General features: G+C 40.9%; 1 protein-coding gene across 2 annotated transcripts; it reads left to right on the forward strand.

Annotated features, from left to right (window-relative positions):
* Positions 1-1,960: 1,960 nt before the first annotated feature.
* On the forward strand, positions 1,961-25,543 carry LOC119486857 (GTPase HRas). 2 transcript variants are annotated; one of them, XM_037767325.1, is made up of 6 exons: positions 1,961-2,280; positions 15,824-15,968; positions 17,193-17,371; positions 18,930-19,089; positions 21,575-21,699; positions 22,589-25,543. In XM_037767325.1, the coding sequence occupies exons 2-5, from the start codon at positions 15,858-15,860 to the stop codon at positions 21,692-21,694; spliced, it is 570 nt and encodes a 189-aa protein (XP_037623253.1). In that variant the 5' UTR covers positions 1,961-2,280; positions 15,824-15,857; the 3' UTR covers positions 21,695-21,699; positions 22,589-25,543. The 2 variants fall into 2 exon arrangements, with proteins under 2 accessions (XP_037623253.1, XP_037623252.1); XM_037767324.1 differs by having other exon boundaries at positions 1,963-2,280; positions 15,821-15,968.
* The last annotated feature ends 404 nt before the right edge of the window (positions 25,544-25,947 follow it).

Consider the following 25,947-nt stretch of genomic DNA (forward strand, 5'->3'; position numbering starts at 1 on the left):
TAATTGTTTATAAAGTATACTAAGTAATGGCAATATCTATGTAATTGTTCCTCAAGCCTTAGCTATCATGAAGGAAACTAAGGCCATTTATCTAGGAATCTTGTTTTTTTAAATTTCACACATATTACAAATGTTGGGCTTTTAATGCTGTTTTCTTTTATAGACTAAATATCTTAAAATGTGACTGTTTTTAGACATAAATAAATTAAATCAAACAGATTACAAGGAATTTAATATTCTCCACCAGAAGTGCATGCTTTTCAGTGAAGAGAGGGCCTTTTTATACTTTATTTTAAAGTTTTAAAATATACAAGAACAGTACAACTTATTCCCACTAAAAACTTAATAATACTATATAATGCAATACACAGGAAACAAATAACAAGGAGGTAAAAAATAAAATCATAAAATTATGATTAATAACAATAATACTACAAATAATAATAACAATAATATTGATAATTAAATAAATACAAAATAATACTACTACTGGCCTACTACTACTACTATTAGTACTACTACATTTAAAAATAATGAATAAATAAAAACCCACAATTCTTATGTCATGACATACGTCTCTAAGATACCTCAACCGCTGTACCTGGACGTTAGTATTGACCTACATTGGAGCCAGTTTAAAGGTTACAGTGAGTCCACATTTGATAGTGGTAATGTGTCCATGTATTCAATATAAAGCTGTCAGATCCTTAAAAATACATTGTATCTGTTTTTCACACATACGTAATTTTCTCTAAGGACATACAGTCTGATATCCATTTTGATATGGGTTGGAACCCAACTTCCAAATTAGTGCAATACACACTCAGGAAACAGCAAGAGCTTTATCATACAACAACGAGGCCATAACGAGATAACGTTCAGGGGAAATATAAATACAATTCCAATTTACATTTGTGCTTGTTTTTTAAATGTTCAGAAAAAAAAAAAAGTTTGGTTGGTGGTTAGTTTTCTCAGGTGGGTGGGGTTGCACCGGGGGAATGTGGATTAAACCCCAGTATTTTTAAATCACGGCTACTGCTGGTTCTATAGTCAAATAATAAAACAGGCCTTCATCACTGCATTCAAATATTTGCAGGGATTCACGTTTTGGTGACACTTAAACTTGGATTAAAGCTGCAGTGAGTAGAAATTTAGCAAACATGATTAAAAAAAGTTATTTTTTATAAAACGGTCACTATATCCTGACAGTAGTGCAAAAGGAACACTCTCTCTCTCTGAAATGACCTGTGATTGGTCAAAGTCTTCCATCATGGGCCAGATTTTCTAAAGCCTGAAAACAGAGCCATGAGGAGGTGCAGAAGTCTAGTTTTCTCTCTGAACACTTGAATTACAATATGCTGAAAGGTAATTATGGCTTTTTTTTTGCCCCAGAGATGCCAAAAACAATCTGCCTACTGCCACTTTAAGCTCATGAGTGCAGAGAAAGTGAACCAAAACAGTAAAGTTGCAGGCAGTTGAACCAAAACAATCAGCTGAAAGACGCCAAACAGAGGACGCCAAACAGGCTACAGAGTCAGATCATTTTCTGTGGATTCTTCACAATGTACGACCTCATTGCAGAACTCATTTAATCCATTAGAGTAGCTTATATATTTTTTTTAAATCTTCTCCAATGTGTGATATATAAAAATCTCAACTAAAGTCGAGTACTTTGACTCAAGTAGAATTTGAAACCTCCACTTGCAGTTAGTGTTTGACTCTAATACTCTCACAGACCAGTCAGAATTACAATATGCTGAAAGGTTATTATGGCTTTTTTTTGCACCAGAGATGCCAAAAATATACTACTACCTACTACTGCCACTTTAAGTTGCATAGACTCTAAGGAGTCTTCACCAACGGAGTGTCCATGTTTCCCACAGTCAGTGAATGCAGCAATAACATGCATGGTAACCGGGGCGGTTCTATGTTTGATAGAGAGCTGGGCGTGGGCTCGACACTCCTCATCCTCCTCTCTCTCTCTCTCTCTCTCTCTCTCTCTCTCTCTGTGGAAGCACATTGTTCAACGCGGGGCTCATTTTTTTTTTACCCAGAACCAATGAATGCCTTGGTGCATTTTTAGCTACTGAAAATTAAACACTTTTATCGGACAGAATAAGGTGCAGATATCTCTGAAGACTGGTGGGAAGCAGACCAAGAACATTTTGTTTCCCTCTGAGAGGCAACACAGAGTTGGAAGATTTTTTTCCTCTTCTTCTTCTTCTTCTTCTTCTACACGAAAACGGTCGCTGTTGTCGCTAATTAGACCTCTGCTTGGTTGTAAGTATGCACTGCACATTCCTGTGTCCCAAATATGTCGACAGGGACTGTTTTTATCTAATGGTACCGCTTTAAAAATCTGTTTTTTTGGGGGTCCACAGTTAAAATATGTTAGCTAAAGCTATCACTAATATGTGAATTGTCCCTTGAGTTGGGGTGTTGTAACTTGGTTATACATAAAGAGGAATAACATTACACCGCGGTGGATTTCCCCCATCCTTCCACGTTTGAAAAAGAAACCAAAAGGCATGCTAATGTAACGTCACATAGTGGCAATAGTAGGGGATTTACTTTGTGTCGCCTGTACTGTATTTGTGTTCCAATGTAGATACAATGTTGCAGCCGATAGTGGCCACACAGTCAAGTAACGTTCAGGGTGACGCCCCGTCACACTGAGTCAAAACTGGATGTATCACTGCGGAAGTTAGATTCCATTACAAGGCATTTTAGTGCCAGAACATCTGATTTGGGATTATTTCTATTCTGGATTCTGAATTCAAAAGATGGCACTAATGTTTAATTGGATCATCACTCATATATGGGCTGAAAACAATTTACCCAAACTGATGTTGAAGTCTTGTATTCATCATACAGAGTGGTACTGTAGTAACATTTAAAGCTGCAGAAGGGTAGAGATAGAGCAAATATGATTACATTATTTTTATTAAACGGTCACTATATCCTGACAGTAGTGATATCACGGTACCAGAAATCTAGTAGTCGATACCAATACCAGTGAATTTACACGATTCTCTATACCAATTCCATACCACGGTAAAAAACACAACCCAAAACAATAAATCCCATGTAAAAGGCATTTTATAGCCAGAACATCTGATTTGGGATTATTTCTATTCTGGATTCTGAATTCAAAAGATGGCACTAATGTTTAATTGGATCATCACTCATATATGGGCTGAAAACAATTTTACCCAAACTGATGTTGAAATCTTTGGCATTGTATTCATCATACAGAGTGGTACTGTAGTAACATTTAAAGCTGCAGAAGGGTAGAGATGGAGCAAATATGATTACATTATTTTTATTAAATGGTCACTATATCCTGACAGTAGTGATATCACGGTACCAGAAATCTAGTAGTCAATACCAATACCAGTGAATTTACACGATTCTCTATACCAATTCGATACCACGGTAAAAAACACAACCCAAAACAATAAATCCCATGTAAAAGGCATTTTATAGCCAGAACATCTGATTTGGGATTATTTCTATTCTGGATTCTGAATTCAAAAGATGGCACTAATGTTTAATTGGATCAACACTCATATATGGGCTGAAAACAATTTACCCAAACTGATGTTGAAGTCTTGTATTCATCATACAGAGTGGTACTGTAGTAACATTTAAAGCTGCAGAAGGGTAGAGATGGAGCAAATATGATTACATTATTTTTATTAAACGGTCACTATATCCTGACAGTAGTGATGTCACGGTACCAGAAATCTAGTAGTCGATACCAATACCAGTGAATTTACACGATTCTCTATACCAATTCCATACCACGGTAAAAAACACAACCCAAAACAATAAATCCCATGTAAAAGGCATTTTATAGCCAGAACATCTGATTTGGGATTATTTCTACTCTGGAAGCTGTATGTTAGTAAATTAAAAAAAAAGATGGCAAAGAAGACAGCACTAATGTTTATTGGATCATCACTCATATGGGCTGAAAACAATTTACCCAAACTGATGTTGAAGTCTTTGGCAGAATTCATTGTGTTCATCATACAGAGTGGTACTGTAGTAACATTTAAAGCTGCAGAAGGGTAGAGATGGAGCAAATATGATTAAATTAGGGATGTCACGGTGCCAGAAATCTAGTAGTCGATACCAATACCAGTGAATTTACACGATTCTCGGTACCACAGTAAACGATAAATCCCATATAATTCAACACGCACTCCTTTTATTAAAACATTTGAACATTACAAAAAACTGAGGCATGTAGCCTTTAAGTAGAACATCTGATTTGGGATTATTTTCTATTCTCTGTTAAAACCTGTTTAGTAAATTCAAAAAGATGGCAAAGAAGACAGCACTAATGTTTATTGGATCATCACTCATATGGGCTGAAAACAATTTACCCAAACTGATGATGAAGTCTTTGGCATTGTATTCATCATACAGAGTGGTACTGTAGGAACATTTAAAGCTGCAGAACGGTAGAGATGGAGCAAATATGATTACATTATTTTTATTAAACGGTCACTATATCCTGACTAGGGATGTCATGGTACCAGAAATCTAGTAGTCGATACCAGTACCAGTGAATTTACACGATTCTCGATACCAATTCGATACCACGGTAAAAAAAACAACCGATAACAATAAATCCCATGTAATTCAACACGCACTCCTTTATTTAAAACATTTGAACATTACAAAAAACAGAGGCATGTAGCCTTTAAGTAATAAATAAAAAGAAACGTCTATTAACATTGCAAAACAGAACAGTGGCATGTAGCCTTCAATTATTTAAAACAAACAATATTGTCTGGATGTCTATCTTTGAGGTGCTTTGCTAAATTGGAAGTATTTCCTCCTTTGGAAAGAAAAGTAGGACGGCACCGTTACTGCACCGCATACTGGTTTTTGCGAATCTATTATTACTCCTTGTAAATCCGCCTCGAACGCAAAGTACTTCAATACCCGACTCTTGCTATTTGTTTTCTCAACGAGTTGAGGCGGAGGTAGCGCTGCAGCAGCAGCTGCCATCTTTCACGTCTCGTGTTGCTGTTTTTTTCCGTGCTGTTAGGGCGTTCTTCTTCCTTCATTTCACGGCAGATGAGAACACTTGTTGCGTATACTGCCCCCATTAGATCTGGAAGAATCGCATCTCCAGGACCTCCGCTCCGGTAACAAATGACCATTACAGGCATCGTTCGGTACCTTTGGTACCGAAGAAAACGAGTACTGTGTAATTTTTTTAATTTTGGTATCGAGTTGGTACCGAAGTTCAGTTCTCGTGACATCCCTAGATTAAATTAAGTTATTTTTATTAAACGGTCACTCTATCCTGACAGTAGTGCATGAGACAGGTAATCTGTAACTGTGTACTGTGTGTACTGTTTAGCTGTAAATGAGAAAGTTTGTGACCCGGAAGCCATGTTGAGATCAATTTGAAGAAATACCAAGCACCGCTCACCAGCCAGAGCACAGCCAATAGGAACGCTCAATGGGAACACTCAATAGGAACGCTCTCTCTCTGAAATGACCTGTGATTGGCCAAAGTCTCCCGTCATGGGCTAGATTTTCTAAAGCCTGAAAACAGAGCCATGAGGAGGTGCGGGAGTCTAGTTTTCTCTCAGAACACTTGAATTACAATATGCTGAAAGGTTACTACGGAATTCTTGCCCAATGATGCCAATAACTTTCTGCCTATTCCCACTTTAAGTTAGTGCAAAATGTTTCACTTTTGTGTATTGTTGGCTTTTTTTGGCCTATGATTGTAACTAGTGCCGTGTATTGGCAAGAATCTGGCGATACGATACGTATCATGATACAGGGGGTAACGATTCAATATATTGCAATACTGTAAGCAAGGCGATGTATTGTATGTATAAAATCTAATTTTAGGAAAACTGTCATAGTATAAAGACACATCACCATCTGAGTAAAAAAAAGGCAATATATGAAATGGCTACTATGGGGACTAACATCATCACACATAAATAAAGGCTCATTGGATCCACAAGAGTCTTAGCTTTCCAGTGATACCCAATTTATGCATTATTATGCAATTCCAAGACCCCATTATGCAGAAATATTAAAACACATCATTTTTAGAATAGGCGAAGATAACACATTTATACTGCATCCAAAAAACTGAATTGTTTTTGCCCAAAACTGTCTGAAATTATCATAACGTGGGCATGCCTGTAAAGGGGAGACTCGTGGGTACCCATAGAACCCATTCTCATTCACATATCTTGAGGTCAGAGGTCAAGGGATCCCTTTGAAAATGGCCAGTTTTTCCTCGCCAAAATTTAGCATAAACTTGTTGCGTCCAATATCCTCCTTTCCGACATGGAAGTTACCACTACAACCTCCGAAAGACAGAATAGCGGCCAGGTCAGCTGGCGGGCCATCAGATTTACAGTATCGTAAAACATAATATCCCAATACTAATGTGTATCGATATTTTCTTACACTCTGGTTGTAGCTGACACGTCTGTTCACGTCTCATCTTTTTATCCACCACAACATCACTGCTGCTGACCAAAGCGTTATATATGAGTAACATGTAACAACCATATAGTTTTTCCATCATAATATAGGCTGCAGTACATGGGTTTTCATTACGGAGGTCCAGTGTTGGTCGTGTGAATTTGACATGAGCGTCGTTCAGAGTGAAGGCAAGAATTCAGGCAGCTGGAAAACAGCTGGAGATAGTCCAGCCAGTGATAGAGGTGTGATGTTAATCTCCTGTCCCTTTCTCTGAACAGCTGTAGCCTGGGTGGTGCCCCGCTGCTTGCCAAAATAAGTGTGATTCTTCTGGATACCAAGAATTTACAAATGACAACTTCTCATGCAGCTTTTATCCGGATGGTTTAAATAAATAGTGTCAGTTGAGACTTAAAGATGACTCAGGATATGCTCTTGTGTATACTTTTGTAGGCATATTTAAAAAAAAATTATATTGGAGTGACAACTTTTCTCCCCCTAGCGTTTCCAAGTGGTATTACTGTTGGCGCTGCTGTAACAAAGACAACCGGATAGCTTTGCATTTTCCTCTGAGCCTAACAACTACCAACAACACACAGGCCACACTGCATTTTGTTTTCCACATTTGCTTCGGTTGTTCCACTGTCCACCATTCCCACTACTGGGGATAGTAACTGCAAAGTACTTTCATTGATTCACTCTTTGGTTAGGGATAGCTACCGGGGAAAATCATGGATGTATTCTAAGAACTGGATACCGAACCCCAAGATTGCGCCTATTCATTCCAATAAGAATTGCTCGCCTGGCATATACACCAAAACGTTTTTTAGCTACGGGGGTATGCAGCCCACTGAATGCAGTAGTGTTTCTCCTGCTGGCCCCACCCACGAGTTCCCGCACAGCCCATAGACTTTACATAGTGAGGACCGATTTTTAAATACCTTTTACAAGTTTTACAAATATAAAACCTCCATGGATCAAAAATTCATAATAGAAAGAATCATAATTTACCTTATTTGCAGTTCTAGTTGCCCTGTCAACAGTTTTACAGATGTCTCTTTTACAGTGGTGGTCTATGGGGAAAATGCTTTTTGGGCAGCAGGGGGATTTTTCGCTGAAATACCGCGAGTGACCACTGGAAAAAAATTGGAAGCAAGGCTGAGCGGCATCCACGTCTTATTATAAAACCACGGGGAAAACAAAAGCACTATCCTCTTCCTGTTTTGGTTTCGCAGTGGTTGACGCACTTCCTTTGTGTTAACCGAGCCTTCATTCAGACAGAATTGCATAGTGAAAGTGAGGCTTATAGGGAACCAATCTAAACGCCGATGGTGTCATTATTCTACAACCAACGCATTGTGAAATCAACATTTACTTAAAAATGATAATTTAAAGCAAAAAGTTTGTCTATTGACACTTTAAGTACTGTCATATTCCTGACTTGATATTGTTTCTAAGTCTTTAGGTTGGGGGGGGGGGGGGGTTGGTTGAAGAACTGACAAAACATTTTGTGGGATCTTCTAGGGGTTTACCGGCAGCTTAGTTTATGTGACCCACAATATGCTTTCTGTGCAGTGCTTTCACATGCACTCACAAACTAAAACAACTGGACAAGATATCTCTGATTGGGGAAAAAAAAGAAAAAAGAGCACTGATGAGTTTCGGGGTGTTTGGTGTCTGATGATAAGCCCCATGGCTCCTCTAACTGGCAGGCCTTTGTGTGGAGGTCAGCTGGCCTTTTCATCTCCGCTGCTGCCTCCACCATCTCACCCTACCCGACAAGCTGAAAGGATGACCCAGTGGGGAAAAGGTCACTTGGACTCCAGTGCCTTTAAGAGCAGCTTGTTTAAGCATGCACACATACACACAGATGCACGCAGAAACTCTTAATATAAATGTTTGTAAGGGAGAACGTGGGGAGGAGGAGGAATTGTTTATTAAAGGATTTTCTATAAGATTCTCTTTGAGCAAAATTATAGTTTCATTCAAGTTTCGGGTATTTTCTCTGGCTTCCTACCCTAGAGGAGGACTTAAATGGATAGGGCTGTATTCAATGGTTATCACTAGATTTATCTCTGAGTTGATAGACTTCATAAGAATCGCGTAAAGTCATCACCTACTTGTGTTTCATTGGCCTCAGAGAGCAGAATAGTGATTCCTCAGCTGCCGGTCAACACTTATGTTTGGATGCCGTTTTGGAGAATGATGTCATTGGAGAGCAGAGTGGGAGGGTGCGGTGGGCTATCGAGGCTCTAGGATGGGTCTTGGAGTCTCAGTATTCGACCGTGATACCTCCCTAGAGAGGGTCTCCTTACCATCATTGCTCCATTAAAAATCTATTATCTCTGCAGTGGGCTTGTGGCTCTGCCAGTATGGATCCTTTAACCAATTAAGAACTTTAATGGAGAGCAGAATGCATGTTGAGGAAGACGGCCATTCATGTGCCCTCCTTATTGTGTTTTGAAGTGATGGAGTCGTTTTCCAGGTTATAGAAAAAGTGAAGAGATGTCTATTGACTGTAGTTATCAGAGCCATGCGGCTGAATTAGCTGGGAAAAAGCTGTAGAACGTTGAGCATTTTTATTATTGATTTCGTTATACATTTTTTTTCCGGGTCGACCCCTCCTTCCTGCGCCCTTGGCATATAGTAAGAGTAGCCCCGCTCCCTTCCTTGCCCTCAGCCGCTCTCCTCCCATCACCCCTCTCGCTTCTCTGTACTCGCACCCTCCGTAAGCTGTCATGTAAGATTATCCTCTTGGTCCAGGCGGGGCTCTAGGGTTTCAAAACGAACTGTTAATTTTCCCAGGCTGGAGGTGGCGAGCTATAAATAACCTTAAACACAGACATACTGTATAGTGCTCCTTGATCAAAAAGGGGAACAGCTATAGAAAGATTTTGGGGAAAGGAATAGGTCACCAACTTGTAGATGACACAGCGGCGGCTATAGCCTGTCTGTCTCAGTCATGTATGTGAACAGTGGAAGCAGGAAGCTTGCTCTGTTCACCCCTGATGAGCTGATTTGTTAGTACAAGTCACATTGCTGTCAGATATGTACACTGTATGAAAAGTGGAGCGTTGCACTGCCTCGTCGTGGTTGTACGCATGTTTTTACAGGTGTGCGTTTGCAAATGTGGCAACGCTCTGACAGTAATGACTGTAAAATATGAAAATCAGGCCAGCAGACGATAGCATGACACAGCTATAGGGGCGGGATAACCATCTGTGTGTAGAGAATTAAAAAAAAAAAAAAAATTAAGACTAAGTTTTCATGCTTCATCGGTCCCCATGTGCAGATGAAATATGTAAAAAGATTGATGCGTGCAGCCGTGCACTGATGACTGTGATCTCCAGCGGCCTCCTCTCTATCTGCACAAAGACCAGCTCTGTGTGAGCCCCTACTGACAACAAGTGGCTCTGAGAAAAGCGACAGCATCACTATCAATGATTAATTTCTCTATTCATCTCCATATGTATGTGTGGATTATTAATCAGCTGCTGACTTGGCCTAGTTTGAGAAGAGATGGCACGGCTGTCTGTTTTCCTTCCTCCAGTCTCCCGGTAGCGGGCGCGGGTGTGTTGAATTTGCATTTCGGGCTGTAAATTTCAATCGTCTGGCAGGTGTACACTTGAGATCTGGTTATGTAGAAGAAATGCGGCAACCAGCCGTGTCAGAATCTGGAGAGCTGCGGGTGTGTGAGAGAGAGCGCAGGTGTCAATCTCTTTTGTGTTTATTTGTGTGTGTCCCACATTTTGCCATCTCACCAGTTCAATTCAGTGCATGTTATTGGCATAAAAGTTCATAAACAATATAGAAAATGTTTCTATTAAGGATTTAAGTTTTGGTGCATTTTGATCTATACTGGATATTAAAATGCATGTGTCATGAAGAGCAGTTATCATTACCTTGACATTCTAGTGATGCAGGCATTGAACTTTAATGTGTGAGTAAAGTTTGGGGTAGGTGTGTATGCTGGAAGGATTGGGAAGATCTGATTAAGCAGTAATTATTACTTATTGTACAGATTAATCTCACAAATATATATGTAATCCATGCTAGTGTTGAAACAACCAACAGAAAATGATTTATTTTTAGCCTAATTTTGATATTTGATCATTATAAAAGACATTTATCAAGTAAAATTGCTCATTGATGTAAGGTCAGACCAATACTAGGTTTTTGAAGCTGATACCGATATTGATATTTCAGAGTTTTTTAAAAATCTGGTAACAATATATCAGCCGATTGTTGTTATTCAACTTAAACACATAACATTAACAAACTTTTTTTGTTAAATTGATGCAAGACGTGAGAGAGATTTACTGAGTGGGATATTTTAAAGTTTAAAGGCCTTTACACACTGGAGGCGTTTTTTTTATTCTGTGTGATTAATTCGCACGTCGATATATTTTTTATCAAGAATACTTTCCCCCAGAACGTGAATATTGTGTGGCGAAAAAGCAACGCACATTTTTTCAGAACTAGTTAGATTTTTTAAGCTTTCCCACTGCGAATAAAGTCATCAACCAATCACGTGGGGAGCGGGTTGAGTTGCGCCTATATACAGAATATGAAACAACAAACACAGAGGCTCCGTAGTTCGAACCAAGACGGACAATTTTATTACTCCTGTCAACCTTGACAAAGGCAGCGGTTACCAGATGTACTCCTTCCGCTCTTACCTTTTACAATAAAAGCGTACTAGCCTAAACTAGACATATACTGTAATATTCACAGGTGAGTATTTTGCACTTTCGTGTCGTGCGGTTTATTCGTCACACCCCCGGTGTATAAAGGCCTTCAGAATCAAATCCTAAGTGCTCTCTGGTTGAACTATGTAATGGTGACAGCATTTCTAAATTACCTCAATCTTTGGCATTTCTGTAATTTTGTTTGCTGTGCTAATATTAATCATTAATGAAAATAATCCATGATTACGCACATTCGTCATCCCCTGAAAGTCCCCTTTCTCTAATCCCAGTGACCAATATATAATTTATAATTTTATCTTGTGTAGGGCTGCCCCCTCTTAGTCGTAGATTAGATCGTTAGATTTCTTTAGTCGATTACTCATTTTTACATGCTAAATGACTAATTTCCAAGAAACTTATGAGCACATCTCTGGCAAACACAAGATGTGGTTGATTGTGTGATTCTTTGTGGAAAAACTCAGTTTTACAGATCTGTCGATTAAATCAACTAATCAATTAGTCGACAAAATCGTATGATTATTAGTCGACTAATAATATCTTTGATGGAAGACAGCCCTAACTTTGTGTCCATGATTTGTCCATCACATTAAACTAACTCTGATGGGAACTCTCACCCTGTCTTGAGCTCGTAGCCTTCAGTGACCAAAGGTGTTCCAGCGTCTGTCTGCCCTGCACAAGTCTCTCCGCCCAGCTGCTGTTTATTTGGTTAAAGGAGGCTGCGAGCAGCGAGGAGGCTGGCTCTGCCACTGCCTCTGTACTTCAGCCAGGGCGGGCTGCACTGTGTACCAGGTTGATTTATTTACAGTGAGGGAAAGGGAAGCTAAATGTTTGGCCACAAGGTTGCAGATTCAGTATAATTCCCTTCCTGTTGTGCTTGAGAATTATAGCAGCGAGGGTGTTTTTTTTTTTTACAAGGAGGCCGTTGTTGACATTGGTGACGGTATTCAGAGCTACCTGTTCCATTAAGGCGATACGGGATCAAGGATGCGTTGCAGGAACATGTGTGTGTGTGTGTGTGTGTCTGTGTGATTGAATGAGAGCAGCTAAATGGATGTGTCTTCAGTTAGCAAGTCTGCTTCTCTGTCAATCATTAACATCAGTGAGCCGGTCTTAGTCATGGCTAATCCTCAGCACAGTCACACATCTCAGGCACAAATAACGTTTTTACTGAGGTGCACGTCTGTTACTCTTGACTCCCCATGCCTGAGTCGGCATGTTTAGTTTTCTTTGGATGCTTTGCATGTTGTTCTCTCAGTAAACTGTCCAGAAGAAGCTGTGTTCATGTCACCTGCTACCCCGAGTTGAGTTGAAGATTCACTCCAGCTGTGTTTGTTGCTCCCTCGGGAGATAAAGCACAAGAGAGAGGGTGAGGCCTGGCTGAAGCGCTGATGTTCACTGCTCTGTAGCGATCAAGGGGTTTGCGTTAACAGAGCTACACGGAGTGCATTTTATGTTAGAGATGACAGTTGGTGCCCTGGAGACAGTAAAACAGCATATGTGACCCGTGGTGCTCATGAAATCCTGACAGATTGATTGCACTCTCTAGCAGGTGGGGCAGGTTAGTGATTTTCTTCTTGAGCTCACTTAAGGAACGCTCAGCAAAGTGAGACACCGTCGATGAACAGGCACAGATGTTTAACCCCACGTGACCTTTATTTGACTCTGAACTACGAGACATGAGACAGACTACTTTTGAGGAAGAGAAATTTAAGGCTGCTCTGGGTGGTGCGGATGTCGACAACAGAGTCTTAACAGGGAATAATGTGATTCAGATGTCTTTACTGTAAGTTTGTGTTGAAAATGGAAATGACGCTGTGCAATTCAGTTCAAAGTATAAACCGGAAAAATGTCTGAAGTCGAGTTTTGGGTCACGACTTTTAAACAGAAAGTGGAACTTCCAGTGATTTTCCTCTGAGCTCGGAGATGACATCATCACCTGACCACTCATTGTTGTCTTCATGATGTCAAACTGAAACTATAACCACGGGAGGCTCCTGTGGTTGCTATGGGACTCCAGCAGATTTTACTTGTAGTTAGCCATAGGTGTGGTCAAACTGCTAACCCTAGCTTGTATTTTATTTCATGAGCAAAGTCTCCATGATAGCTTCATCATGTCTTTCTAACTCTGACTCATCATGTGCCATCATGTCTACCACAGGGCTCAGGTCATTTTTTAGGTCATACAGGGCTCCAGAGTGCAACCATTTTGGTCGCATTGACCAAAAATCTGTGCAGTGCGACAGAAATTTTCCTTGGTCACACACACACACGCCTGATATTTAGCAGGTCTGTCTGTGTGTGTGTGTGTATGAAACCGCGCCCTGTACTCAAGCAACATCGCAACCATAAAACATACCGGTAATTAAAAATGAAGAGAACTATTGATTGTTTTTTGTCAAGAAAATTGCTGTGGTGCCCATTAAACAGACAGACCTGGGTCTGAACGGCCCAGCTCAGATCAGCATCACCAGCGGAGGTAACCGCTCCACCACCTGTCTCCCCAGTCCCCGTAAAATGCCTAATCCTAAACACTGCGCCCCGATTCATTTCACAAGTGGAGAGTGCAAAAAATGAGTGTCTGTGTGTGGGCACATCTCTCTCTCTCTGTCAGTCGACCACTCACTCGCTACGCACACATTACGTTACGCTTATACCAACAGAATATGTAAACATGTGGATATCTGACGGTACCGTAGGTAGACTGTAGGCTTTATTCAGTAAAAATGAAATTCGGCATTATCATGATGTGTTCAAGTATCTTATAAAATGTTTGGCGAGAAAATTGAATAAATCCAGTTGTTTGAAAGAGATGTTTTCAGAGCAATATTGAATAGATAATAGAGAGGGAATTATGACCTGTTATACTTCCTAATAAAAACCAGTATGCAAACTGTAATAAGGGAGTGGATTTTGAAGTACATGGGGTTTATTGTTGTAATTCTGTTTCTTTTACTGTGGTATCGAATTGGTAAAGAATCGTGGAATTTCCCTGGTATTTCTATCGACTACTAAATTTCTGGTATTGTGACATCCTTAATGTATGCCAATGGGAACTTTCAAAACGGTTAAAAGGTACTATTGCGGCTGGTGAAAAATTTCGGGTGCACCGTCACTTATTGTATTGGTGCACCTAAATGAAAAAAAAGTTAGACGCACCAGTGCAACCAATGTAAAAAGTGAGTCTGGAACCCTGTCATAAGATTTGGTAACTTTTTGGTAAATTTGCAATAAGCTGAGTCACACTTTGCCACTGCATGTAGTGGAAACACCCATATGACTACTTTTGCTACCCGGCGTTGACTCAACATGCCTGGAATTTCACTGGCCAGCGGTGTTGTAAGGGTGGTGGTGATGTCAGGGGATCTGTGTGTGTGTGTGTGTGTGTGTGTGTGTGTGTGTGTGTGTGTCTTTGTATTGCCTTGTGTGGCCACATGTGTGGGTCCAGCTGACTCGATAGTTGACATTGTGATGGCATATTTGGCATTTTCTGCAAATTCACACACATTTTTTTGAGCATGCCGTGTTTTTCTGGTAAAATCCGGATTAGTTGTTCTTCACTACAACATCTCGAGCTGAATTAATAGAAAATACTCATCACAACTAAATTATTTCAAATATTGGTGAAAAAAATGTCCCAATATTTTTTGGGGATGATCAAGCATCATTTTTCATGTCCATCCAACTTAAAATATTACCCGTCCATGTTGGAACTGCTTTACTTTCCCTATTCTGCTTTCGGATACCGTCTAGATCCATAAATGCATGTAAATGTGAGGTTTACCTGTGTCGTGTAAGTTTTAGCCTACAGAAAATGGATATCACTTATGTTTTTCTCAAGAGGCCGACATGTTTCTTTAATAACATGCCTTGATTTATAGTCAGGGGCAGCCCTGTTACATCGACTAGACCTCTTAAGTGGGTTCAGTGCGTCCACAGGGGACAACTGCAGGCACACCTGAAGTCATAAAATCCTCTTTTAGGCCTCTCGTTCTGTTGCTATGGATTGATCCCTATGGAAGGAGCAGCAAGGCAAACCAGCAAACAGTTCATAGCAGTAGCCTTGCTTTGTTAGTAATAGTGACTGTTGAAAAGAAAAATGGTGCAGATCCTTTTGAAGGAAATATTTTTTGTATGTGTTTTTCCTCATTGCTCTATTTTTATGATTTTAAAAAAATGTGATCATTTTTGCTCTGGCATCTTGTCACCGTGGGTTCAAAGGTAGGCATCTGTAATGTGAAGCCTGAGTGATGAGTCTGCCGGTGTCATGCCCCTTCCTTTTTCTCCCTCCTAGCGCTCCCTCTCATACACACTGACTTTCTGCTGCTCACACTGAGCGGGAGAGCATTGGAACATTGAGTACCTTCAGCACATTTTTCACATTCCCCTTTGAGGGTCTCAACCTTAGCTCCCACCACACACACACACACACACACACACACGCACACACACACACACACACACACACAAACCACTGATGTCTCTCACCACTGGGCAGCAAAGGTTGTGGACCACAACATGACAGTCCAGTGGCAGACAATAGCTTGTCAAAGCTCTGTGTATGTCTGTTGTTCTGTCCATATTAACCCGGTAATGTGTACCTGTCGGTGCTAACCTGCACCTTTCTTCTTTCTTCTCTCCAGCAGTGGTGTGTGTGTGTGGTGAGCAGCAGCGGCAAAGATGACGGAGTATAAGCTGGTGGTGGTGGGAGCTGGAGGCGTTGGCAAGAGTGCACTCACCATCCAGCTCATCCAGAACCACTTTGTGGATGAATATGACCCCACCATAGAGGTATGACTCTCTTCTGCATGTTCTGCACGTTATTCTTGTGGGTGGCGTCTTGGGTGTTAGGGTGGGAAGGTAGAAGGTATTGTTAAAAAGGAATTATTTCCAGCTCCCCCTTGAATTGTAGTGTCGTTGTACACCACTTTTACACTTTATGCGGTAGAAGTGCGTGTATTAATCTACATGTTTTATACAAATGTCCAGTCCAGGCGGCAACCTTCGGTTCTGAAAAGTGAAGCCAATGCTGAACGGCCTTGAACTTGCAGTCTTTCTAATAGCCAGCAGGGGGCGACTCCTCTGGTTGCAAAAAGAAGTCAGATTGCATAGAAGTCTATGAGAAAATGACCCTACTTCTCACTTGATTTATTACCTCAGTAAACATTGTAAACATGAGTTTATGGTCTCAATCGCTAGTTTCAAGTCTTCTTCAATACAGTATGATGTTTATTTATTAAATTATGGTCCCATTTAGAGTCAAATAGACCGTAAAGCAGGGTATGCTTTAGGGCGGGGCTACCTAGTGATTGACAGGTCGCTACCACATTGTTGTCCGTTCTGGGAGTTGTCCGTATTTTTGTCTAAGAACTTTAGTTTAGTTTATTAGGATCCCCATTTGCTGACACAATGGAGCCAGCTAGTCTTCCTGCGGTCCAACAGAAATCATAAAACAAGTTCATACATGTTGTACATTCAAACATCACATACAAAAATCACTGTACGCATATTACCTTATATAAAAATTATGCCAGTAAATTCCATGCACCCAATGTTTTCTCCTCTCTCTTTTTCTCTACTCTCTGTCTCCACTCTCTCTCCCTCTCTTTCTCACCACGCCTGCCTCTGGCCAGACAATGTCCTTTTTGTGTATTTGCATTCCTGGCCCCTATGCTCTAACAAACAAAGGGACGGCACTCCATGTTTTTGTGGCTGCGTGTTGGAAGGCCAAACATTGGCTCCGATGCCCTGCTCCACTGATCTCTGTAGATGTGCATTTGACCCAGAAGTGGACAGGGGAATTAATAACAGATACCAGTTGATACACATCATATCAACATCATATCTCTGTTTGTTTTATTTGTGGACATGCTGCTTAGCACTGGCCAAGGACAGTTGCCTCAAATTCCACCTGAACCATCGTTTTGTGTCTGACTTTTTGTTCCATGTTGTTCACTCACACATTTTTTTTACCACCTCTTTAAATGTTGGACTTTCTCCCCTTTTTTTCTGCAGGACTCGTACAGGAAACAGGTTGTGATTGACGGGGAGACCTGCCTGCTGGACATCCTGGACACTGCAGGTCAAGAGGAGTACAGCGCCATGAGGGATCAGTACATGAGGACAGGGGAGGGTTTCCTCTGCGTCTTCGCCATCAACAACACCAAGTCTTTCGAGGACATTCACCAGTACAGGTGTGTGTGTAAGAGTGAGGCAAAGAAAAAGAGGGTTTAGGGATGCAGGGGCATTGATATTGAACATTGTGAGATCTGTTGTTGCAGATGTGAACATGTGTATTTACTGGTCAGATCACAGAGTTCAGACATCATTTCTGTTAGTTCTCCTCTAAGGCTTTGTGTATTTGTATATGCAGTGTGTGTTGCAGGGACTCCCACGGGGTCTGGATAGGGAGGGGTGTGTATACGTATGTGTGCCAGCTCTCTGCAGTAGTTGGGTGATGTCATGCTGTAGCGTTTAACACGGCTAAAGAAAGCTTAGCCCCCAACTGGAGGATTACAGCACGATGCCAATGAAATCGATCCTGACTCAATTAGAGGAGCAGGGAGAGGTAGCACTTTCAAGGACAGGGAAGGAGAAAGCGAGGGAGGGGGGGAGAGAGATTCAGCTGGAGATGACAGTGCTCTCTCTCTCTCTCTTTGCCACATTTTGTCTTTCTCATCACATTAGACACCCACTTGCCAGTGTTGCACGGTGCGAGTAAAAGAGGCTACATATTAACTTTAGCACCTCATCTACAGATTTGCAGAGTTTCTCTTACACACACATTTGTTTGGCTTGGTGCCATTGCAGCCCAGCTTTTTTTTTTTTTTTTTTTTTTTTGGGCCCGGTTTTAACACAACTGCTGGTACCACTGTGTAAAAACCATTGTGTAACTTGGGAAAGCACGCATGGATCCTTGGTTGGATGCTAGTATAGGTGGTGTCCCGGTTAGAGCTGTTGAGTTATTTAAAGAGCTGTTGTCTATTTTAGCGACAAAAATAGTCTGAGGCATTTTTGCAAAACTTCTGCTCCACTGTTGGCACATACTGGCATGGTACCTGCTTAAAACTGGGCAGTGCATCTTGATTTTTTCCCCCCTTTTTAATTAGAACCAGGCAGCAGTATTATACCGAATGCACCAAGTTGATTATATCTTCTTTTTGTGTTTGCTGTAATTTTTAATATGCTTGTTAGACTTGAGATACCTGCCTCACCCACATATATACAGCATGGTCTAAACATGTCTGCAGTGACATCAAGACTCAGAGCGACTGTGGTCATAAACACCATTAGCAGTGATGACTGCAGATGGGCAGGGCTGACGCTAGTGGATACATCCTGCTGTACTGTGACTTAGGGGAGAAGAAGGGCTGAGCTGATAGATTGATCTGACCCACTCCTCTCACTCAGTTCCCCCTGGCTGCCTGGCGTTTGGCGCTGGCTGCTGTAGTGATGAGGTAATGCTGTTCGCCGTCTGCCTGTTGTCCATCCCTCCCCCTCCCTCCTTTCCTCTCCACCTCCCTCCTTCAGCAGTGCAGCACAGCCCAGCACCGGCGGGCCCTGGCTCTTCCTCAGGGTCCTAGAGCTCCCTGGGTGGTTGGCCCTCCAGTGGTGGAGCTGCTGTTGTTTATGAAGCAGGGAGGATCCTAGGCTGGAGATATGTCACTGTGACTAAATGCAGTGCTGGGGTAGGCTACGGAAACAGACAAAGATTCACAATTAAATGAAATGTATTTGTTCTGCAATTCACAGAGAACAGATTAAACGTGTAAAGGACTCAGACGATGTTCCCATGGTGCTCGTGGGAAACAAATGTGACCTCCCGGCACGCACGGTGGACACAAGGCAAGCCCAGGAACTCGCCCGCTCTTACGGCATCCCTTACATCGAGACCTCTGCCAAAACACGACAGGTACGACAGTGAACAAGAAGCACAAACCCTCAACACCATACATGCACTTCCATGGAAAACCCCTTTTTCTTTCTCTCCCCTTCTATCTCTGGTATTTAACATTACCTTTAAAGGTCCAGTGTGTAGGATTTATGGGGAGCTACTGGCAGAAATGAAATATATTCATTGTGTTTTCGTTAGCTTAGAATGAGCCATTCATATCTACATAAGGAGCGAGTCCACCATGGTGCTCCGCCATGTTTCTACAGGAGCCCAGAACAGACAAACCTAACACTAGATCTAGAGAGAGCCTTTTCCGTTTTTCCGTTACCTGAAGGCCAGTGTTGGGGAGTAACTACTTATGTTACAGCAAATTATTTTTTTATCTGTTCAAAATGTACCTTAAAGGGAGATTTGTCAAATATTTAATACTCTTTTCAACATGGGAGTGGGCATATATGCTTGCTTGTATATATTTATTATTGGAAATCAATTAACAACACAAAACAATGACAAATATTGTCCAGAAACCCTCACAGGTACTGCATTTAGCATACAAAATATGCTCACATCATAACATGGCAAACTGCAGCCCAACAGGTAACAACAGCTGTCAGTGTGTCAGTGTGCTGACTTGACTATGACTTGCCCCAAACTGCATGTGATTATCATAAAGTGGGCATGTGTGTAAAGGAGAGACTCGTGGGTACCCATAGAACCCCTTTTCATTCACATATCTTGAGGTCAGAGGTCAAGGGACCCCTTTGAAAATGGCCATGCCAGTTTTTCCTCGCCAAAATTTAGCGTAACTTTGGAGCGTTATTTAGGATTCCTTCCTCTACTTTCACATGATGCCAGTATCTTCACTCTCAAAACTGAGCCCGCTACAACCTAAAAATTGCAAGTTGCGTTAATGCGTTAAAGAAAATTACTGGCATTAAAACGAATTTGCGTTATTTTTGCGTTAACTTTGACAGCCCTAATCAGAATATATTATTTTCGGTAAAAAGCCTATATGTAGAATATAGCATTCATTCTGTTGCTTTGCAATCAATTAACTGGTGGATTAGTGGCTCCATTCACCTCACTGCCTGTCCAGGCTGGACTCACGGTGGGACTACAGTGGCGTGCGGCAGCTCAAAGGACTGCTGCACTCCACTCAACCCCCGTTGGACTGTTCTAAATAATTCTAGTGACACATTACGTACACAAAAGGCTCATTCCCATCCAGAGCCTACAGTGATGGTTTTTAAGACGTTTTGAGTCACCAGCCGCCACTGGTAAAATCTTATTTCATTGATTCGCTCAGCCCCTTCTTGCCTCTCTCTCTCTCACACACCAAAAGGGTGACCATGTCGTCTGACGAGAACGCCTTTCAGTGCCAGGAAATTCAACAATACTTTCCTTCTGAAATCAGAAAAAGAGCGATAACATTTCTGTACAGTGTAAAGCTTTTTTCATGGTGAAAAAAACTGTCAACATGAAAATGGATGTCAAACCTGGAGGAAACATCTAGCTTTATTGCCCAGTTTCAAACATGTTTTAGAAAAGTATTCAAACAGTAATGAAATGTAATGTTATTACATTTTTAACAGTGTAACTATCTGTAACCTAATACATTTCAAAAGTAACCTTCCCAACACTGCTGAAGGCCACCGTAGTTATCCAACACACTTGTGAAACTGTGGTATCACCAGCCACTTTCTGAATTTCGTTGCTCCTAAAGTAGGCGAGGAAAAGGTCCTAAAATGATACCACGGCGTTACCACGGTTTTGCACTTGGCGGATTACGTTACTGCAGTCTTGGAAAGTGAGGAGTGAACAAAGGTGTATTCAGTTGGTTGCAATCTGCAATCTCACCACTAGATGGCACTAAATCCTGCACGCTGGACCTGATATGTTCCTCCTAAACTCTGATGTAAATTTAAAGTCCCCCTATGCTGCGTCATACTGTAGTAAACAAGTAATGACAGTGTTATAGTATGTGCGCTGTAGTTTCACACATTTCACGTGTATTCATGCACATGAAGAGCAGTGAATGGCCCGCGGTATGATGTGATTTGTGTTGCTGGAAACATTTTATTATGCCGCAGGCAATGACTCATTGCCAGGTTACCTTGGCTTGAGAACAGAGCTACAGTATTTGAAAGGCTTCATGAGGACAAGTCGCCACACAGCTCCCACTGTCTCTGACTCACTGTCACACATTATGTAGGTACATACCGACTCTCGCATTCATCATTAAAGCCCGCAGAAAGTCTGTCATTCAAACAGAAGAGTGTGCAAAGAACTAAGTGAATTACTTCTTTTTAAGTCATTATGATTTCTTGATTAACGGCGTCTGAAATATCAGGGTTGCCATGGTGATGTTGCCAGTTCCTCTCAATGCGAGTACACCTGAGAGGTTTGCTGTCTGTTATAAGGGGGTGCATGCAGTGCACTCCACTTATAATTGACCGTCATTAAGTGCCCAGATCTTTCTGTAACCTTTCCTATGTGTTTACAGGGAGTAGAGGACGCCTTCTACACACTGGTTAGAGAGATCAGACAGCATAAGCTGAGGAAGCTGAACCCACCTGATGAGAGCGGTCAGGACTGTATGAGCTGTCGCTGCGTGGTATCGTGATGCAGGTGAGACATATCTCCAGAAATGTATTTTTCTTCTTTGACACCTATATAGTATAATGGGAAGTCTCCAAATGGTCTGTCACACTGAAATTCGTAATGTATGTCTTTTTGTTAGGGCAAGGACGATTTGCCCATCTCGCGATTCGATACTATCACGATACTTGGGTGCCCATTTCCTTATGTATTATGATTTTTAAGTATTGCGATTCTACAAATATTGCTATTCGATATTACAGTTTATTGCGATTTTTGTTAACTTTTTTTAACACTAGACCATGGGGAAAAGTTGAATCATACATTGCTAAGGACTTTTACTTTGGAAAATATCTAAATTAATACAGTAAAAATGTTTTATTTTCAGCATGTATGTAGTCAGAGATGTCCTGAAAGTCAAATATATCAGGCATTGTCAGGCATTATTTATTCATTTTTTTTCCCTTCACAAATTAGTGGTATTTTCTTTTAAATTTTAAGGGACATGTAATGTTTTATACTTCTGCTGAATATAATCCAATCAATCTTATTTCCATATATGTATTTTGTATATACAGTTCCTTTTGTTAACACGTTATTTTGAAAACCGAACGTAGTCACGCGTGTATTCTTTCGCTAACTACGCCAAGTCCGTCGCTAGCTCTTACGGGCGGTAACTTCCTTCTACCTCTGCATAAACTCAAATGAAGCAAATCTATCGATTCTGGCATTAAAAAATCAATTTCAAAATCGTAAAAAAAAGGAATCGCGATACATAAGTGAATCAATATTTTTTCCCACCCCTACTGTCTGTGCATGTGACTGACCATTGTAAGTAAAAAATAAATGTGAAACCTCAGTGTTCCCAGACACAATAAAATGGCGCTAACATCTGTCCCTCTTCTTGTCTCATTTCCAGCCAACTGTTGCACGTTGAGGAGAAATGCTACAGCGCGTAGTGGCAGCATGGACATAAAGATAGAAAGATAAAAACGACTCAATGATGAAATATAGACTTTTTCGAAAAGAGGATGATTGAAGCAAAAGCTCTCAAGGAAACCACCAGAGCTGACTGAACCATAGACCTTCACGGAAAAGGAGGATTTGGACTGTTGCCTAAAGTGGCTACCTGAACTAGCCTGGTCCGGCCCCTTTTTTTGGTCCACAACATGTCGACCTGTGAGCAACACCACTAACGACTCTTTGTCAACTCCAGTGTGGTCTCGCTGGGTAGCTCAACAAGTTTCCTGCTAACTTATTGTTTTCAGTCTCAACACTGGTCTTAAAGGGGGTGTCTCTGACCTCCTCCCACCTTGAAAGCCTAATTCCACTCCCCCTGTCTGCCCACTGGAAGGACTGACTGACTTAAATGGAAAGGATTGGAATGGACGTTTAGTTACACCTCTCACATGAATAACCCCCCTCCCTCCCTTCAATCCCATCCCACTCAACCTGCTTTTGGCTTCCCTCGAATGGCTGTGTAGTCCCTTCATTATACTGGATACAGGGGGTGGAGGCTGACATGGGAATGACTATAATTTGTTGTTTTAACAGTTAGCCTAGCTGTACAAAATCTTTTGATTTTGTTTTTGATATGGAACATTTTGTTTGTGATTGCAGAATTCTAAAATCACAGAGCAATATGTGAGCAAAGGGTGTTTATTTCACGTGGCACCTGTTTTGACATTTTTCACGACCTGCCTGACGTAGTTTGGAATTCCTTTAAGGATAGAAATGTTGAACGGAGAATATAAAGACAGATGAATTTCCAGAATGCAGCGTCCTTCTCTCCTTACAGACGTTTTTCTTTGCTACAGTACGAGTTGTCTTTTGTGGAATAATAATAGTAACGGCTAGTGTACGTAGGTTTTGGTGCAATAGGATTCTTTACTGTCCAATTTACACAAAGTATTGGGAATAAACCACCTCTCATTGCTACTTCTTTTACTTTGGTTTGGGAAGGAAGGGGGTACCCGTTGCCTGTAGAAATAGGACGGATAACCCTGCACTTGTACAGTTATACAATGAGAGGTTATGATTTTTAGACAAAATGAGAACCAGTTGATTTTTCTTGCATTTCATTTCAATAACTGTATGCTGTACAACTCTTATTTACTACATGGTGATAACAGCTATTTTTTCAGATTGCAAGAATCACTCCTTGTGGATAATAAGGCTCAGGAATCAGGGTCCAGGAAAGTCTCTCCTAACATTCCTGGGAACCAGGGTTAAGGATGTCACCAGTTAGCTTTGCAGAGTGTAACGCACAAGTCCTGCCTCAGAGTCGAACTTCGGTTTCTTTTCCACACACACCATACTACCCTCAAAACTGCTCTTCTTTCTTTGCCACCTCAGCTCTACAGTGGAACAATAAACAGGTCAGGTGCTAATCATGTCAGAACCAGATTTACTGTATATGTGGGACTAATGTGTGTAATAGGTGATGGATGTTGGGTTATGGGAGTGCATCGCTTTTGTTTCTTAATACTGACTAGCTTGTGTTCTCCACAACTGCATTAATTTGCTGCCTAAATGGAAAAAAAAGACTGCTCTGTGTTTACTTTGCCTTATCTGTTAGCTAGTTTGTACCTCATGTATGCAGCGAGCTCTACCTGAGACGATTATGTGTTCTGTTGGCTGCATTGTTTTGTTTCTGTTTGATTACGTGTGCAACTAAAAAATATATAGAAGTGTGTTGGGTTTAGACATGCGCTGTATAGAGTTTGAAAGACAAGGCAAGTCCCTGAAAACACTACACTGACTTTAAAAAAAAAAAAAGGGGAGGGGGGGTTTCTGTAATAGCATGTACGTCTCTGAATGTGTTTAACAAGACTGAAAAACAACCCAGTTTAAGAGTCCAGTATAAGCCAAACTGTCTTGCGGTCATGTTTCATATGAAGTTTCATTCTCAATACATTGGAACATGTGATGGTGATTACTAAAAAAAATGTTACTTTAAAGTCCAGATTATACTTGAACAATTCAGAGAATTGGTCACGTATGATGATGTACAGAGTTCCAGACACTACAGGCAGGTTTTGGCAACAAGCGCTTCAGATGCAAAAACCTCAGACATTTCACACCTCTTCCATGAAAGACGTCAAATGTTATTTTGCCATTGTCCATTGGAAACAAAATGTTCGTTTCTGATTCTAATTGATTTTGTACAGTTAAAGTGACTCTTTTTCACTCATAAGGTGGCTTAAAGAAATCTGATCAGTCTAGTTACTGTGTGGATGGTAGTTGTTTTTATCAGTTAAGTGTTCGTTTCTCTGCTCGGAGGAAGGATATGAACTGTGAATGTGTTTGAGTCTTTAGATATTGTTTGAAAGAAGCCTCGTGTTTAAAATTTTACAATATTGAAATAATGCAGGAGTTGAACCTTGATCCCACTTTTTGGCTGTGTTGTTCCTAACTTTTATTTTTCACCCATTGTACTCAAACCTTTTAATGGAAAAAAAAAGAGTGTGGCGTTTGTAATTACAGTCCTGATAGTATGCTTGTCCTCTCCCTGTCAAATCTTTAAACAGTACATCCATGATGATAATAATAATACATAGAATTTCACAAAACTGTTCAAATTCCCCGTTTCATGAGAATATCGGCGTCATGTTGCCGCAGGGATCCTCCAGCCAGCAAACCCACAGTATACATGTCAGAAAACCTGGCGAGCATGACAAAGACTGCACGGACCATTGGGAGTTTTGCACAAGGATACAGTGGGCTCAAGGGCTTGTTTCTCCCTTGCAAACTGTGGATGGAGGTGTGGAAGGAATTTGTGAAAATGTCAACTGTTTAGCTATTTAAGATGTATTTACTCTTTGAAAATGTGGCAAATGTATTGCAGGACAGGAATAAAGATGTCAAGATGAAACTGTGTCTTTGGTCCCTCAACCATCTAACTTTCACATCATGTTGCGCTCAAATTTGAGATCTGCTGCCACCTGCAGTCTGACTTTTGTACTATATTTGGGAGTATGACCAGAGACATTTTTTACAAAAACAAATTATGATTAACTGTAATTCAACTAGTATAAACTCAGCTGAATTGTATACATGCTCTTGACATATATTTCTCTGTTTAATGGGAGGATCATAATGCACAATATTGTGTTTTTGTGGGGAAGTACAGATGTGACAAAGGTTCAAAGTACAGCCATAAATGTTGTATTTACACAAGAGTTTTACCATCAGCAGTGCCATTTACGAGAAGTTTTAGGTCGCACGGGTGAACAGGGAAGACCAAATTTCTTTTTCACAAAATTTTATTTCAATAGA

This window comes from Sebastes umbrosus, chromosome 4 (genome assembly GCF_015220745.1).
Source record: "Sebastes umbrosus isolate fSebUmb1 chromosome 4, fSebUmb1.pri, whole genome shotgun sequence".
Classification (NCBI taxonomy): Eukaryota; Metazoa; Chordata; class Actinopteri; order Perciformes; family Sebastidae; genus Sebastes; species Sebastes umbrosus.

What these genes read in the sequence shown, in the direction of transcription:
- LOC119486857 (XM_037767325.1), top strand. Translation starts at nt 15,858, where the DNA reads ATGACGGAGTATAAGCTGGTGGTGGTGGGAGCTGGAGGCGTTGGCAAG. An exon ending in AATATGACCCCACCATAGAG is followed by an intron (nt 15,969 to 17,192) that starts GTATGACTCTCT and finishes TTTTTTCTGCAG; the next exon opens with GACTCGTACAGGAAACAGGT. An exon ending in CCTCTGCCAAAACACGACAG is followed by an intron (nt 19,090 to 21,574) that starts GTACGACAGTGA and finishes ATGTGTTTACAG; the next exon opens with GGAGTAGAGGACGCCTTCTA.